Source organism: Pagrus major, chromosome 7 (genome assembly GCF_040436345.1).
Source record: "Pagrus major chromosome 7, Pma_NU_1.0".
Taxonomy (NCBI): Eukaryota; Metazoa; Chordata; class Actinopteri; order Spariformes; family Sparidae; genus Pagrus; species Pagrus major.
The window spans coordinates 14,997,654-15,015,764 of record NC_133221.1 but is presented as its reverse complement, the minus strand read 5'-3'; the positions used below and the strand labels follow the sequence as shown (position 1 = coordinate 15,015,764).

The 18,111-nt window shown below is 41.2% G+C and overlaps 1 protein-coding gene across 1 annotated transcript in view; it reads right to left on the bottom strand.

Annotated features, from left to right (window-relative positions):
- Window positions 1-18,111, bottom strand: part of cacna2d3a (calcium channel, voltage-dependent, alpha 2/delta subunit 3a) — a 120,521-nt gene that overhangs the window by 81,308 nt on the left and 21,102 nt on the right. Inside the window, exons 3-4 of the mRNA XM_073470501.1 lie at window positions 15,507-15,623; window positions 3,007-3,066 (exon numbers count right to left, since the gene is read on the bottom strand). Of these exons, the coding sequence (XP_073326602.1) occupies window positions 3,007-3,066; window positions 15,507-15,623 (177 nt within the window). The remainder of the gene's footprint in view (window positions 1-3,006; window positions 3,067-15,506; window positions 15,624-18,111) is intronic.

Genomic DNA, 18,111 nt, shown 5'->3' with positions numbered 1-18,111 from the left:
GAAGTTAATGTATCTGCAAACAACTGATACGACTACAATAAGTGTCATATCATGTTCACATTATATGTTGTGACATGACTTTCGTGTTGGTTGGCGGTGGGGATGTTGGTAGCGTTAAGCGAGAAGGCTGCTAAGCCGGTGACTGCAGTTCAAGACTGTGTTTCAACATTTGTAAGTGTGAAACCGCTGGATATTTTTAACAAGGGACCAAGGCATTTACCTTGTGAGGCATCTGAGTTCCCAAGATCCCAGATATTTTATCCCGCAAATTGGTCTAGCCAGGCTTCAAGCTATACGCTTGTGGCCGGTCAAACAATGATCAGACCAATCAGCATCCTTTGAGGAAATAGAGGCGGCAGCTACTGGCACAGTTTAAATGTGATGACAGTGAGAAGGGACTGCTGGCTTGTAAACAACAGTGGCCCAGCAGTTTTATCAGAACTGAACAACCTTTTGTTCATTAAAAGTAGATCAAAGAACAGCACTAAAGGTTTTTTTGATGGAAAAGATACCTACACTCGGGACTAAATAATTTTGATATTGATATATCATATCAATACCCCAATACCAATATATCTGTGATAGGCCAATGTAGGACGACCAATACATTTATTATCATATGAAAGTTTTCTTTTTAAAAATTGGTTAAACAATTAATTGAGGATCAAAAATAAATTCTCAGTCCGTTGTTGTTACCTTTGTTGAATTAAAAAAGAGGGAAAAGGAGCAGAAATTGCACAGCCTTTGGAGAATCAAGAGAAAGAAGTTAAGGGGCTCTATGAGTGGAAGATTCAGGAGTGGACAGCAGTCAGTGCTTAAATTCAGTAATTGATCCTCTTTAATGGCCCATGACAGCAGAAAACCTCTGGGCATTCACTGTAAGGCCTTAAAGAGCTGACAGAGTAAACACATACTCACCGCCACAGGCAGAGACACAGGCACACACAACACACGCGCCACAGACTTTATAAGTAGTTTAGCAGCAAATACTCCCAAGTCAGCTTAGCATCATATTTCCTCTTTAAAACTCAAGTTTCTGCTGTCGCTCCTCCTACTTTTATAAACTCTGTTCTGAGATGTGCACGAGGCGCAGCGAACTCAGGCGAAAACATCACAAGCGCACTGTCTCTCTCTCTCTCTGGCTCACACGCACACACACACACACACACACACACACACACACACACACACACACACACACACACACACACACACACACACACACACACAATACAAAGCTGTAAAATTAAAGCTGCTCAAATGGATTTGAGGCAGAACCATGAGAGCAGAGGCTGGGTTTGGGGGTGTGTATGCAGATATGATTAGCTGAATGCATTTGCCCAAGTCTGCAGAACCGAGGGTGGAACTCACAGGAAAGAGTTTGAAATGTGTTGATTTTTTTTGAGGAGCAATATGACAGTGATATAAAACCATAAATAATTCACAATTTATGTTTCCGGCTCAAAATGTGTTTGTCACAGGGTAAATTCTGGCACAGAATCGTGAGGATTAATTGCTTCACCTCTGACAAAATATGCATGCTTCCCACGTCCGATCATACATCTGTAGGCACAATCACGATGCATGATGCAGACTGAGTGGCATATTTGTTCTACCTGAGGAGTTTGACTATAGGTTTCCTGCTAAATATTAACCTCATCTGATCTGGGTGCAGTAAAGGTTGTCCAACATGATCTGTAAGACATGACAAATTTGAGTGAGCTAAGTTCATATTTACATATTTGTATCTAACATGTTTTCAACTGAGAAATTTGGGTTACAGTGAGGTTTGGGCATTTATGTTTTAATATACAGTTACAAGAGTCACTACATCATAATGGCTGACAACCTATGGCAGCTAACTAGACTGTTAACAGTGTATCAGTACCTGTGTGCAGTAATCAGAACTGAATGATGCCAACAATGATAAACCTTACACCCAAGTTGGAAAACATCAAAACAAACAATATAAACAATTGCAAATACAAACAATCGAGGATGCATGGAGTAGGCGTTGACTGTTTTTTTCAGGGCTGATACCGACACAGATTATTAGTAATCCTGGAGACCGATATCCAATAATTGGAACTGATATACATGTAGTCTCAAAATTGAGAATAACCAGTGATGGAATGTAACCACCTACAATTTAGTCCACTACTGTACTTATGTACAACTTGGAGGTACTTTGCTTCAGTATTTCCATTTTCTGCTCCTTAACACTTACCTTCGCCCCACTTTCATCTAATAACTTTAGCAAGCAAATTCAGATTATTCGGTGCTGATCGGCAATCAGCAACAAAAAGAACAGATACTGATAATTGTAAAAATGTTGAATAATCGGCCAGACTGATAATCAGAGGGTATGAAACTCATTGCTTTAATGTCGTGATAGTTTATATAAAGACCTTTTTAGCATTTAGAAATAAAGCAACTTGCTGGAGAACACTAGAATTACTTCTGGCACTCATCACAGACGCATGTGAGTCTGACAGAGTCTGGCAAACGTTGGCACCATTCATTAACAGCCATAAGCACATAAAAACAGTGTGAGCTCTGTGTCACTGTTTGCGTCACTCGTTACTTAAATGAAAAACACCAATGTTTTTTTTGTATGCAAGCTTGTTGGCGCATCTGCTCGTGCTGGACTGTGAATACCTGACAGTGTGACGGTAGCAGGCTGAGACCTATGCTGAAAAAATTGATCACAGAGAGATGTGGGCTAACATGCACTTTTACAAGAGAAAAGACTGTTAAGCCCAGTCAAGCGAAACAGACTAAAGAACAAGACTCTTAATGCCTTTTCTGCCCGTCTCTCCTCTGTAGTGTTTACAGAGGCCCTTGTCATCGCTAGGCCTTTTCTCTCACTAATCTCACAAGCACTGGCTTCTGTAGGATAAAATTATTTACAGCATGATTTAATTAATCAGCTTACAAAAACAGGGAGTGAACGTGTTGACTGTAGTAATGTATGTGTGGTCAGATCCATAGTACGCATACACGTACCTGTAGGTCTGGATCCTCCTCGTGCTGTAGGTGGGCTAACTCTGCTGCCTCCACCAGTCTCTAAGGGAGAAGAAGAGAGGAGAAATGTAATAGTGCCAGTACAAAAGTGAATTGATTAGTGGGTCAAATAATAATAGGCAGAGAAACACCCATGCAGAAAGTAGCTTTACAACTGGCTGTATAAGTGCCCCTCAGCACTGGAGCAACACTACAACCCCTCGGGACACACACATACAGACAGTGATAGCGGACAGACTTTTGGCCATCTTGTGAAAAGAGGCTATTTTCCTAAATGGTTCGGCAGTAGAGGTAATGACTGCCTCAGGTTCTTTGGACACTACCACAACAAACTCCATCATCAGTTCATGCTGTTTTACACATGCACTCTTTCTCTCATACACTCCACAGCACACACACACTCATTCCATCATCACCCTCTCGCTGCTACCGTCTGCTGTGTGTGCCTGTAGGGTGTTGTGGGTATCTGTGTGCCTTTGAGTCAATGTTATGCTCTCTCTCTCGCTCTCTCACTCTCTCACATCATCTTTTGAAATAGCTTTTTTTTCGTCAAAAGCAGGGAACATGTAACTGTCATCATTCTCAAATAAAAGATAATCACGGAGAAACGTAAGTTGCTTCTCTCCCTACTTTATGAGCTGCATTTTCCTTTGCTTTCCTTTTCATATTCTGCTGATATGAATCAGAATCCAACCTTCACACTGGCTTCATGGATGGTGTGTTTGAGAAGCACATGTCACTCAAGCACTTGGATATCTGCTGTAAGACAATAATTACTGAATGCATGAGTGTGTGTTTTGTGTGCAAACACTGAGTATGTCTGTGTCATAGGGCATAAAGTTGTGATTTTTAATATCAATTAATCTTTCTAAAAAATGTTTAAATAATCAGTACATTTCATCAATAAATATATCAGTGTTTCTTGTTCTGACTTAAAGGAACAGTTCACAAAAAAATGAAAATTCAGTCATTATTGACTTACCCTCACGCCAAGGGAAAGTTGGGTGAAGTTTTAATGTCCACAAAACATTCTCCTAAACAACTGAAGTCAATGGGGACCCAAAGCTCAACCACGTGTGGAGTGTGTAAATATTGTTTTTTCAAATTAATTCGGGTCTGTATTGTTCTAGGGGGCTTCCTAAGACTTGGATTACGCCAGACGAGCTGTTTGGAGATATTTTACATTGTGTTCAGTTGTTTTATTTAAGTTTTATAACAAGTCCCCATCTACTTCAGTTGTTAAGGTGAATGCCGCAATGCTGTTTTGCTGTGAAGCTCCAGAAATGTTTTGTGAACTACAAAACTTCACCTGACTTTGCATCGGCATGAGGGTGAGTAGATAATGGCAAAATTTTAATTTCAGGGTGTGCTTATCCTTTAACAATTAATCAACAATTTTAACAACAGCCGGAAACTAGTGAAAAGTTACATAAAACAATTGACAAAGTGACACCTTTGTATATTTTCATAAATCATTTATGATTCATTTATGCTCCTAGCACTAGTGAATATGCATCTGTTGCGCGTGTCTGTCGCTAGGAGAGATTTCAATTTACATCCTTTGCATATTCCACAAAGAAACATACAATATACACAATACATAAAACATACACCTGGGCCCGTACATATACTATACTCATTCATAACCCTGCCCTCTTCACCCATACTCAAATACACATATATGCACTCAGATACGTCTACATCTTTACAAACATTGTCAACAAGTCTACAAGTCATCAAGTCCGGTTTCTACGACCGGAGAGCAGTGCCCTGGAGAATGCACTGAGGGGGCGATCGGTGTCATTTGCTATTATGAGTGCGAGGCGTGTCATGGCTCTGTCGATCATGGCTGAAAGATTGGGGGTACGGGAGGGAAATCATTCTGGAGGCGTTGTGTGGGATGCTGGTGAGTTTGTTTAACACGACAAAGAAGCAGGACGACCAGCGCTGGAATTGGTAATGAGTAATGAGTCATTGATGTTTAAAGGTGTTGATCTGTGCAACTGCTTTGCCATGAAAAGCTTTTATGCTGGTGTTGATGGTTGAAGATGTGACGGCCTGTGGTCTGACGCCAAGAAAATTGTGTTCAATAAAAGAAGCATAAGGTTATAATAGCTGGCAAACAGCAGCATTTCGAACAGGCTAAAGGTGAAGGACCTGATGGAAGGTTTTTCGGGCCCTGACTAACAGCTTGACTCTCAGGGATCTCTCCCCACATACACACAAGCACTTCTTTCTACTTCCAACTGTGATGTGCATAGTATGTTCTCATAGCAAGTCATTTCTCTCATTCACAGCTGCTCCTGGTGTCTATGAGTTTTGGTAATGCACTTCCATTTCCATTCAAATGGCTTTACCCGTAAAACTACTGCAATCAGCCGGCTTATTTCAGCTGAGCCATGTGTGAGGTTATGTGTGTGTGTGTGTGTGTGTGTGTGTGTGTGTGTGTGTGTGTGTGTGTGTGTGTGTGTTGTGCTGCTGCTGTGTGTGTGCAGGCAGGCTGTTTTGGGAAGCGAACACTGTAATCTAGAGCCTGGCCAATCATTTCCTTCACCATAGCAACACACCTGGCCACTGCATATCGTTGCATATCATTCTGTGCTTGGCTCAGTTTGGCTATTGATTCATGTGTACGCTGTTTTCTGATTACTTCCTGGTCTGATGGAGAACAGCAACAGACACAGTGGATGCCTCTGTGTCCTCTCTGGCCTGGACTTCGTCAGATCTTACTTGGAATTTAACAGGAATTTCTCATGTGTGTGTGTGCATCAGGGCACTGAGAGGCAAAACCTCCGGCAGGTGCATCTGCTTGAGATCCACAACAAAGTGCGCTCTTGGAACAAACAAAGATAAGGACGGTGGAATAAAGGGAGGATGAGAGAGGAATGAGAGAATAACATTCTCTAAAGGTCTGAACGCTTAGCCTCACACTCCCAGCGAAATGTCAGACGCTGCCTGTGAAGCCCGTGTCGATAGAAACACACTTTTCAGCGAGTGGGTGATGGTGTGTGTTTGCGTGCGCGAGTGTTAATGTTTTTCTCCGCTGACACGTGTTAAGATATTAGCCCTTTGACCTTTTCTGTCTCGCAGCTGCTTTTGCAAATGCCAATCATCAAATGTGAGATTATGCAAGTGTGTCTCTGTGTGTGTGTGTAATAAAATCTGTAATCTGAAATTGAAACTCTATGTGTGAAACTAAACTGTGAAGATTATTACTGTAATTTGGCAGTAAATTACTGACTAATGATTGTAGTAAATTCACAGTAGTATACTGTAATTATTTTTACAGTAATATTGATGAAAATCACAGTAAGACACTATGTCTCTATAGTAACCTAATCAGAGGTTTACTGTGAAAATACTGCATTTTGATGTAAAATTACATTGTGATGCTGTAATAACACTGATAGTTATTGTAAATTTACAAAGTTACAGTCAACTTACAGTAATATTACAGTAATGTACTGTTTTCACGTTAACATTTTCATGTAAGCATGTTAGGCTTTTAGTATGTTAGCATGTGTACATTGTTGTAAAACTACAAAATTGTATTGGTAAATTACTGTATGGTTCTGTAGCCTAATTACAGTATTTCCTTGTAGTGTAGCATTTTTACTTTTTTATGGTCGCTTCAGAATGTCACTTAAACTCAAATTCAGCAGCAGCAGCAGCATTTTGTTGTTACATTCAAAATTATTACCCATCATGCACTGCAAAAGCATAATTACAGTAGTTTACTGTGAGAATTTATTGCGAAAACCTGCTGTTTGTTAACAGTGTATTAGTATTGAGTCTATTTCTTCCTGTGCATAGGAAAAACGATTGCCTTTAATGAAAAAAATGTAAAAATTACACAAAATGTCATCATCGTACATGACCAATGGTAATTTAATCTCTACTGCACTGCTGAATATTTAACCACTTGATTCCACCTGCAGACAATCTATTCTGGCATATCATTCATGTAGTGTAACTAACCATGAAGGAAGATGTGAGTTAAAGCTCTCCGTCAAAAATAACTTGCATAGTAGCAGGGACTTTTTCAATTGGAAAAACAGATCAGAGATAAGTAGGTACTACTCACTCCTGTGAATTTCAATTCCAGCACATCACCAGGATGAACACTCCAGGTGGTGTGTTTGTCTTTCTGTGTATGTTGTGTTGCTGTGGGCGAATCTGTCTGCCTGTGTTTGTGTGTCTTTCTCGCATATATTCAAATGAGCCTGTCATGTCTTTTTGTCAATAGGTGGTCCTGCCAAAGTGTATGATGCAGTTTAAAAAGAGGGAGGAAATGACTTTTCCTTTTTTCTCAAATCATTCTGCCGCGGCTCGGGCTTGGTACGAGATGACAGCAATAATTAAACTGACACAGTCAGAGAGGCAGGCCCTGTTGTCTCCCCAAACACACGCACACACACACGCTCATACACAAACATCCGCATTCACAAGCCTTCACTGGAGCTGACAGGGTAAAAGCCGAACACACGGGGCTAACAAGACTTGCCGTGGTGACTGGATTAGATTTGTTAGCGCTGGAAGAAGAGTCTGGCATTTCTACCTGATTACAGATCCCTGATGTGTTTCTGCTGGTTTCTGTCTACACTGCAGAGCTTTGTTTCTCAGCACAAACCTGATTAAGCCGGACCAGTCTGGTCCGCTTGGGGTCAGACTCCATTTTCTCTTAACTCCCACAGGCTCTTTTTATTTGTCGTTTTGTTTTTGGCCTAAAACTAACCACAGGAAGCAATGTGTTGTGTTGACAAGCTCACATCTCCCCTCTGTTGCTTTGTGGGTGCTTTCAGTGATGCTTTGAAGCTGTCAGGTTGGCTGAGGTGATGCATAGCATCACAGAATATGATACCTATGAAGAAGAAATTAGGATCAGGTTTTGCATTTTGTTAGATTCATGTCAGTCCCTATTAAAAATGTCCTTCTCTTTGGTTCTGACCGGTTTAGAAGTAACTTTTTTGAGCCTGAACCAAATCCTACTTTCCAAATGTTCCCCCAGTTTCCTTGTTCAAGTTGAAGCAATCTCATCCCCCTCAATTAAACACAATTTCCGTTCCTATTTCATCATTTTTCAATCCGCCCCTTTCCTCCCTCCCGGTCTATTTCCCTGACATTTGCTCTCATCTACCCCCTTTCATTATCTGACATCCTGTGATTATGATTTGCCTGACAAAGGACTCCGCTTGTTTACACTTTCAAAAGTTCATAAACGATCCCCCTCATTTAGCTGTCAACTTGATTGGCTTATTGTTCTTGTGCCGTGTGGTAGCTTTCCAGACGGTTGAAGCCACTGACCTTAACAAATGCCTATCCATTATAAATGTAACACTAAAGCCGTGAAAGTTAGAGAAAGCTGTCATACAGAGCTGAGCTACGCTCACAGCCGCTGCCAGAGAGGCAGAGGAGGGGTGTATGGGGGGTCACATACATTATTGACTGGTAGCGGAAGTCCTGGACATTTTTTGAAGCAGTACATTAAGCCTTGCCTCGGCACATTCCCTCCACCGAGGGGAGGGGAGGGCAGTGGCCTGAATCTGAATGTTCTCCCGAGGTAGCCGAGAACAAGACCGCAGTCAACTCCAGTTCTAAGTAGACTCACATAAAAAAACATTCCCAGAGGTGCTGTGTGCTGTTGGTTCAGCATGCATTTGTACTTTGGGTTTAAACTTTTCTTCCTTTCCCTTTCTCTTTCTCCATAATCATCCTCTGGAGTTATAATTTGTGGTGGACATCTGAACATATCGGCCTCGAAGTAGCAGAGTTGCTACTTAGATCAGCAGCATTTATCAGCTCTGTCTGCAGGTGAAGACAGTAGCTTTGACATGTGTGACCTTACACAAATAAAGTGTACATGCATAAGCTAATGCACTTGAAATAACTTGGCTTCTGTTCCTCCTTTGTGAGAATAAATGCTAACTAAGCCTCGCCCTACTGGATCAGAGCAGGTCCTAAGGGTCCCGGCCCTGCCAGAGGCCTGATCCATCGAGGCCTGAGCAGGGCTGAGCGTGATTGGCTCGGGTCAGCCCATCAATAGCACTGGGGACAGCAATTAATATTGTCAAACCAACAAGGGGAGAGTTGCAGCATCAACAAAATGGAAAAGTGCTCTGTGACACTTTGCTTCCTCTATTTTGCACATTTAGATTGGGCACAAGCCAAGCAGTCAGAGCATGCTGGAGAGATTCAAAGGGAATGTGAAAGAGAGAGGGAGGGGAGTTCTGAGACGTCAAGTCCCAATAATCAATACTTGACAGGTTCTCAGCGGTTCTGCTGACTGAAAGGGAATATGAAGAGGATATGGAGTGCTTGCAGCCTTGTCATCCCTCTCTCCTCTGTCTCATATTGTCTCTATCTTCAAACTTACTTCACTTTCATGTCATACTACTTGCCAACTTTTTTCCCTGACATTTACCTTTCCCTTCCTTCCTGTCCACATCCCAATTTCATCATTCTAGAAAACAATTCCATCTCTGTGATTTCTTGGTGACAGAAAAACAACCAGAGAGAAGGAGAAGGAGGAAGAGACTGCCGCTGTCCTGACATCCACTGACTGGCTCCTCTGCCTGTCATTAGTAGCCATCACTCTTAACAGACATACACACACAGACAGACACACACAGACGTGGCAATGATCTGAGACTGAGGACAGCTAATATAATGAGGGAAATGAGGAGCAGTGCTGTGAGCTCAGCGTGACAGCGTGGTATGTCAGCGAGGAGGGCAGACAGGAGGAAAGGGCAGGACAAGACTGCCGCCTGGACCACACCATAATAATCCCGAACAGAAGTACACACCATAAAAAAAGTGTGTTTCTATCCACCTGTTTTATGCATATTTTTAATGTGCGTATGAAAACGTTGAGTGAATGCACCAGAAATTCAAAAATAAAAAAGTGGAAATATTGCAAAAGAGAAGTTTTTTTTATGCATGGCAGAGGTGGAAATTTGGTGTGAGAATAAAAAAAGAATATGCTATAATCAGTCAACCGATCAATCAATCACACTTTAGGCTATGAAAATATTGGCATGAACCAATGTTCAGGTTAAGGAGGAACAAACTTTCCCCCACTAGCATTTCCAAGTGGTATTATTGATTTTATGGTTTTATTTGTGCTTTCACAAATAAAACTGAAACATTTTCCATTTTCCTTAGAGAAGCAAATACCAACAACACAAGACAAAACGTAACCTTATTTATACAGAAAATAGTCTATGATGGAGGTGTGAAAGCAGATAGGAACAGTGCCAGGCTGCCGGTCTGACTGCATTTACCCTGTGAGAAGGTGTCCTATAGCCATTGCACTGTGCAATCAACATTTACTTCATAGTGATACATTGAAGTTAAAAAGAAACTTCTTATTAACAGTTTAGTACTGGACCTCATTCATGATGGTTTAATGGCACCCAGCTATAGAATTAGCGGCATGAAAAACAATATGGAAACGCACATCAATCCATTTCTTCTCTTTTACTGATCTGCTGGAACGTCGTATAAAGTTCGTGCTACATGGCAACTTGGCTTTCATGTGACATTACAGGACATTTGTGGTGTACTTCAACCTGGGTCTTATTTTTATAGCTGAGGCCAGAATTTCTAAAGCTCTTTTATTGGAAGCGAAATCAAAAGTGAACACTCTGTAATGGTTGAAGAAAATTGTGTGTTTGAGCACTAAAACGGTCGCAAGTACGGTCGACCAAATTTGAAACGAGAAGTTAGTCTTTAAACTGTGACGGATGTTGGCTGCAAAAAGAACCGTTTTTATCATTCGTCTTCGTGTTCTCCAAATTATTCTTCGACCGGCTCCAAGTTTGGCCAACCTTGAGGTTTGATTGTTTGATTTTCTGCTCTTTCAGACTTCTTTCCAGCAGCGCTGTCATGTGCTTGGCAATTAAAGATGCAATGTTACCACTACCGACAGAAATGACAGTCGAAAAGTATGAAAATAAGACCCAAGTCTTCATAAACAAGAATTTCTTTTCAAATGTTCATCTTAATTGAAATCTTCTCCTGCAGAGGACGAGTTGTGCCACATTGTTCAAATGCTAAAACTGTGTTTAAAATTCCCTGTGCATGTCAGCAAACCAAAATTAAAGTTCATAGGAGGTTTTTTGCTGGCAGAGAAATTTCATTTAAAGTCCTGTGTGTGCCTTTTATTTTTAACATACACCCATGCAGACTTCCCCTGCGCTACACTGGTAATCATGTTGAGGACTACAGAGGCGTAGCTGCCACAGGTAAATGATATCAGCAGGTACAGAGCATGCGGCGCCCGAATGCCATTACAGGAGAAACAGCCCTAGCAGCAAGGCATCCACTCTGCTTTGAAGTGCATTTGTCACATGAAACACAGCCGTGCTTGACTTCAAAGAGGGCATTACAATAGCTCCACGCCTTTCAACTTTGATAACAACATGTTCACTGTTTCTTTAACGGCCTGCTGTCGCCTCCATTTCCAGCCAGCAGACAAGTTTTTCACAAGAGATAGAAAGAGTAGAGAACAAGAGAGGAGAGGAGCTGCTGTCTGCCAGACGATGATAATATCCCACCAACTCAGGAACTGATGGAGGTAATAGCAATTAAAAAGTAACAATGGCTCAGCTAATATGCTTGCTGAGCCCAGGAATAAACACACAAATACACACACGTCGCTATGGATTTACAGTACAGACACACACGCACGCAGGCTACAAACAAGGACACAAGCCCATGTTTACTTTCAAACACCGTCTGATTGGCCTTTAATCTTATCTTTAATAGCGGAGTTGCAATTAAATTGGCTGAAGCGACTAAAAAGAGACAGAAAGTTTTATTTTCTGTCAGACAGAGAGGAGGCTGTGCTCGCCACAACAATGCAGAGATGATAAGGGAGAGAGGACAGAAACATAAACACAATCAAACAACCATTTTAAATGCAATTACACACACATACACATGCTCTGCCACGCTCTCTTCCACACACACAGTACCACACCCAAAACCTGCAGGAAGCTTAAATACCATGAATTAAGCTTCCCCTACCATATCATCATCCTCTCTCCAAATCAAAGCCATCATTCTTAACACGCAGAATGAAAACATAAACCTTCTCTGACCTGTATGCACTTAAAAAGAATGACATCAACTGGCATACACACATATTTACAGGTGAACCCGTTCAAAGCAGCAGAGGCTGCTGTCTCTTAGCAGGTGGTTGCGAGCGATAAAGAGGGGGGAATCGACGCGGAGACGGTTAGATAAAACCACGTTGACGGACAGGGGAGAGCGCCTGCACGGAAATTGAATCGCTGAAGCGCCACATATACTTTAGCAAAAAGCAGAGAGATGGGAAGAGGCGGAGTAGAGAGGGCAGAGACAGACAAAGGAGCGAGGGGATGCTTAAGGGCAGACACTAGGGCCAGACAGATGAGAGTTTTGGTAATAAAAGCGGAGAGAAATTGGAGAAAGATGGAGAAGAAGAGGGAAAAGGACTCGCGTACACTTCCATTGTGTGTTCGTGACTAACAATTCATCACAGGGACGACTGGCAGCGGCCAAAATGAGGAAGGCGGAGGTGAAGTGGAATCATGACGGCAGCTGACGAGAGTTAAATTCTCCATGGATGTTAGCGCGGGGCCTTTTTTGTCGCTCCTCCAGTTTATTTAATTTTTGATGCCTTTTTTCCTTCTGTTCCTCCCATGACTTTCATCTGTCGTTTCAGTAGCGCAATTCCATCCTGCCTGTGACCAATATTACCTCTAATCTTCTCATCAACCCCCATAACTTTGATTCAACACACGTATGAAAGCACAGTGGCGCACACAACCCCCCTGAGATGTACAATTATCAGGCATCCAGCATCCTGGCAGACGGTTTTAGAGAATCTCCAGGGGTTTAGCTCACTCTCGTGGAGGTGGCACACACAGACAACTATGTCACAAGATTAAATATAACAAACCGCAAAGCTTGTCAACATGCAGGTTTATCAGACAGTTGAAATGGGCTGACAAGACATGTTTCTCTCAGATAAAAAAAATAGTTATGTTCGTTGAACACATTTAACACTGGTTTGGAAAGGGTGTAGCAGTGATTGAATCCAAAAACAATGTTCATAATTATTAGAAAACTGATTAAGTCCTTAATTTTCTATTACAGGAGTTAATAACACAACATTCAGCAATATTCAATTAGAACCTTGCTTCCATGCCAGCAATCACTGTATAAGCCTAGGAGGCATATTTTTTAAATGTCAGATGACTCATGTCAGCATGAAATACATCATATTCCCTATGCGCTCGGTGAAGACTGTTGTGCATGTGGACAGGTGGAGATGCTTCCAAAGCGGAGGTAACTCTGTCAAACAGGCACGGTCATGCAACCCGAGCAGGCGCAGGTATCATACATAAGTATAATGACACAGGCTGAAGCACAGCTAAAGCATGGAAATGGTGTGTCACTCTCTGTGGCCCCCTCTCTCTCCCTCCCTCGCTTTCCTTTCAGCTCGTATCCTTGGACCAGACTCTCAGAGAGAAATCCAATTTCTGTTAACAGCACCATGTTGTCCTGATAGGATCTATCACCTGGAGCTAGAGCTGCTGCCAGAGAGGCAGTGCACCGTGGACACATCCTGAACTGCGCCTGTTACAACACTGACAAACACACACACGCGCACACACACACACACAGGTATACTATTAAAAGACATTTAGCTCGCACGCAGATATGAACAAGTGTGTTCATACTGTACTGACAGCAGTGATGAATGAAGCGTTCAGATCCAGATCAGATCAGAGACCAAATACTACACTGTGACCTTATTACCAAATGATACTCTAATTAGAAACCAAATAGGAGATCTTTGTATGCTATTAGACACTATTTCACATGGTTGGATTAACCCTCTGTACATGGTATAAATTTGCACAAAAACTAGAAATAATAATTCTTTATTAGACACCCAGGGAGGGCAGCAGAAACGGGTTAATCTGCGCCATGATAAGACTTTTAAACATCATGGAGTTGTTCAATGTTATGTACTGTAGCTAGATTTATTTTTGTGGAGATTTATTTTGTGGATTACCTGCAATCTTAACTAGAACTACATAATATGGTGAACCTTGATGGTTAAGGCTGGCTGAGTGATATTATGTCGGTGACGTTTCACGTTAGTTGTCAGTGTTCTGTTGTCCTGCTATTGAAACAGACATTTAAGTGGACAAACTTGCACAGGCAAACTCATCATCATGCTCTTGCTTTACCAAAGGCATAAAAATTAGAGGCCGACCAATACTCGATTTTTACCGATAACCATTATTAGGGAGGAAAACATTTTTTGCACTGATCTCTCAAATGTGGTTTAACATTTAACTGGGAATATAATAATTATAAAATACGGATGCATGTTTTTCTGCATTATAATCTTTTTTAAAAAAGAATTATATCGGTCCATATCGACGCCGATAGCGATATATATGTGATGGTCAGTATCAGCCAATAATACTGGCTAACCAATATATCGGTTGGGCTCTAATAAGAATCAACTTTAGAGTTCAAAGTTAATTTATTTGTCATTCTACAACACAGGGTTGTAAAATGAAATGCAACTTGTAGTCCCTTTATGTTACACAACTATTTTGTTGTCCGTTGGAACGGCAGCAGGTACTTCTGTATCTTTTGCCAGACGGCAGCAGTGAACCGACTGTGGCTGAGGTCGGTATCAATGATGTTCTAGGAGTTCTGAGCTTTGCCAGGGATTAATGAGCTAACTGCCTGTGTCACAGTGGCACCTGTTCTTATTCTCTCTGAGATGAATGTGTCTTGGTTGGTGTATTGGTGGTATAAACAGACTCTGTTGGACTCTGCTCTCTTAATGGATTTAAAAAACATTTCATGTTATTGCAGGTCAATTTACAAATGAGATGATGGAGACACACTCTAACCTAGATATTAGCCTAATTAATATGATTCTATATTATGATTTTTAATATGATTTTGATTTTCAGTTTATAGAGCGTTGTCCTTAAGTGGCCTCTTACAGTAGATGCTGATGTCTGACCTGAGCAGATCAATAAAGTGACACAGACACTGATTGGTGGATCACAGCCTCTCTCTGTCTGTCACCTCACCCACAGCCGCCAGTCTCTCACATATCTCTCTCACACACACACGGCAAACCCAAGATGTGTCTCGTCACACTGTGGCAATGTGACATGACAGCACCTCTTCAGACATCCAATGGGGTCAGCACAGTGGTCAGAAATAACTACTCCACCAAGTGATTTCACGGACCTCAGACCAGCACTTTCAGCTTTAGTGATAGATCTACCGATGCAACTGAAAATGACTCATTCTTTGTAATTACATAGTCATTATTTGTCATGTACAACAGTGCAACAGTACATAACATACATCTCATTTTGTAGTGCTTTTATATGAGTTGTTTAGTATTTTAATTTAAAAGGTTCAAGAGATTAGAGATTCAAGTAGAAAACAAGTACCTTCATTGCCTGGGCTTTCTTGTCAAACATCTCCTCCATGTCCTCTGCTAGCCTCTTCACCAGCCGCAGCCCATCGATCTCCTCCACCCGCACCGCCCGCTCAAACTCCTTGTATTTCTGGAGGAAAACCACACATTCATGTTATCAGGTCACAGTTACCACACCAGTTAAATCACTAAAGGATGTGTTTTCATTCCAATAAAGTGAACCTGAAAAATCCTTTCCTTTGCAATACATTTTACACTTAATAGCATGCATGTCCCAGTGTGAGCTCATGTAAATGTTCAGAATCGTATCTACAGTAATTTTACTAAGTATAGTTTTTCTCACATGTCAGGAAAAGTAAGATGATGGGGAAAATGTGATAATCTTGTATATGCACAGCTTGGAGTCATAAGGTTAAGTGGTAAAAATATACATACTTATCAGTTATGAAATAAAATAATGACATCACAGTCTAATATATATTCAGTATATATATGCACCCACACAGAGACATTCCTGCAAAGATCCCTCAATTGTGGTCATCAGGCACTTGTGATTAAGATATGTAACAAAGGCAGGATATTTTACAGTTAAGCAATAAGCTTTATTGGACAAAATTATATCCATGAACAAAAACAGTAAACTTTGCTGGGAATTTAATAAATATAAATTACCCAAAGCATGTTTTTTTGTTTAATGTTCTGTCAAAAAGTTTTCATAATGGTACAAATCAGTCAAAATATACGCTTAAGGCAATATATCTGTGATAGACCAAACTGGACAAACAAAATCGACCCATATATTGGTCAGGCTCTAATATGTTTGTAGGTATATTTTGGAGGTGAGTATGCAATATAGCCTAGTTTTTTTAAATATGTAAAATCACAAATTTACAGTGTATGACACAATCTATTCTTACAGTAGATCTTTGATAGAAAAAACATAAAATAAGAGTTTAACAAGGGAAAAAAACCTGAGCGAATGGATGGGAACCTCCAAGGAACACCACCATTAGCCCAAGAGGCCGGCAGGTTTAATCACACTCCAGAGGAGGACAGACTCTATTTGTTGCGTGACCCAGGTGAGATTAAGGATGAGGTGTTGTTTTGCTGAATATTTTAGCAGAATATTTTATTTAAGACCGAGCTGCAAAATAGTAATTTTGTAATGATATTAAATGTTTGAACGCTACAACTGTGCTTCTGTTGTCTTTTTAACCGATGAGGGTTTGGCATTTGCGTGCATGACATGAAAATAAAAGAAAATCAATCAATGAGCAGACATTCAATCAGGGTTAAGAGATGCAGCAGTGGTAAAATTACAACATAGAAAAATATAATAACAGTATACAACCATCATCTATAATACCAAGAATGCAGCATCAGTGGTTCAGCAGTGGACTACAGCTCAGTAGGAGTTGCTTCCCCAAATTAATCTATATATAAACGGAAACCAATCAGCTCAGCCAAGAGAATTATCAACCACCTTCAGATTTTACCAACCACACATTAAGCATCGATGACACACCAATGTCCTCAGTATCTGCACTCCACTAAATCACATTATTCTGCTCCAAACCAATACCGGGGTTCTTAACTTAACTGGGCCTTAGCCGGGGACAGTGACATTAAGTCCTGCTAATTCCACACCCATACATGCCACACACACACACACATACACTATATATGCAGAGCTGATGTAAGCAGGGGGTATACTTGTACAGAAAAAAAATGGAAAAAATAAGAAAACCATTTTTTAAATGTGTGCAAAGCTGAAGGCGGCTGTGTTTCACTCTTGGGGGATTTAACGGAAGATTACCGCCATATCAAATAGCATGCCCCCTCTAATGTTATGCCAACCTGCTAAGACGCATGCTCTCAGCTGCTCCTGTGCAACAACACACACCAGGAGCAGGGCGAAGGGGAGAGAGATCACGGTGGGAGGAGGAATGGGGACAGCATCAGACACTCAGGCAGCAAGCAGCTTTTGGATTTAGGCAGTCATCTGTAAAACTGCAGGACATCGCTGAACAGAGAGCGATATTTTTCTGCTTCATACCAAGAACTTTTTATAAGGGGGTGGGCTCTGTGGTTGTAGCTGAAGGTAGCAAGTGAAGAGAGGCTTTGCAAAAATGTTCAGTCCCCTTAGTGAACTAAGACAAGTCAGTTTATTGTGCAATGGAAGTGCAAGCAATCAAGCACAGAAACGGACACTCAGAGGGGACACTGGGTTTGATCAATGATTGTTATCTTGTTAGAATTATGAGTGCATTGCTTTCTCCACTCCTCAGCCCAAGAGAAAGCCACAGCCAGACAGAAAAACATATGAGAAAGGGGAACCAGAGATAACAGGAAGAAAAAAGAGAGAATGAGCGAGATAGAGAGAGTGTGATAGCGAGAGCAAACACTGTGTGGGCGCAAAGGGATTCAAGAGATGCAAAGACAGGTAGAGGAAGGAAGGAAAGAAGGAAGGAAGGAAGGAAGGAAGGAAGGAAGAAAGAAAGAAAGAAAGAAAGAAAGAAAGAAAGAAAGAAAGAAAGAAAGAAAGAAAGAGAGGGAGGGTGGAGGGATGTGAAGGGTGAAAAGTGAAGGCAGAAACTAGAGAAATGGAATGATTGATG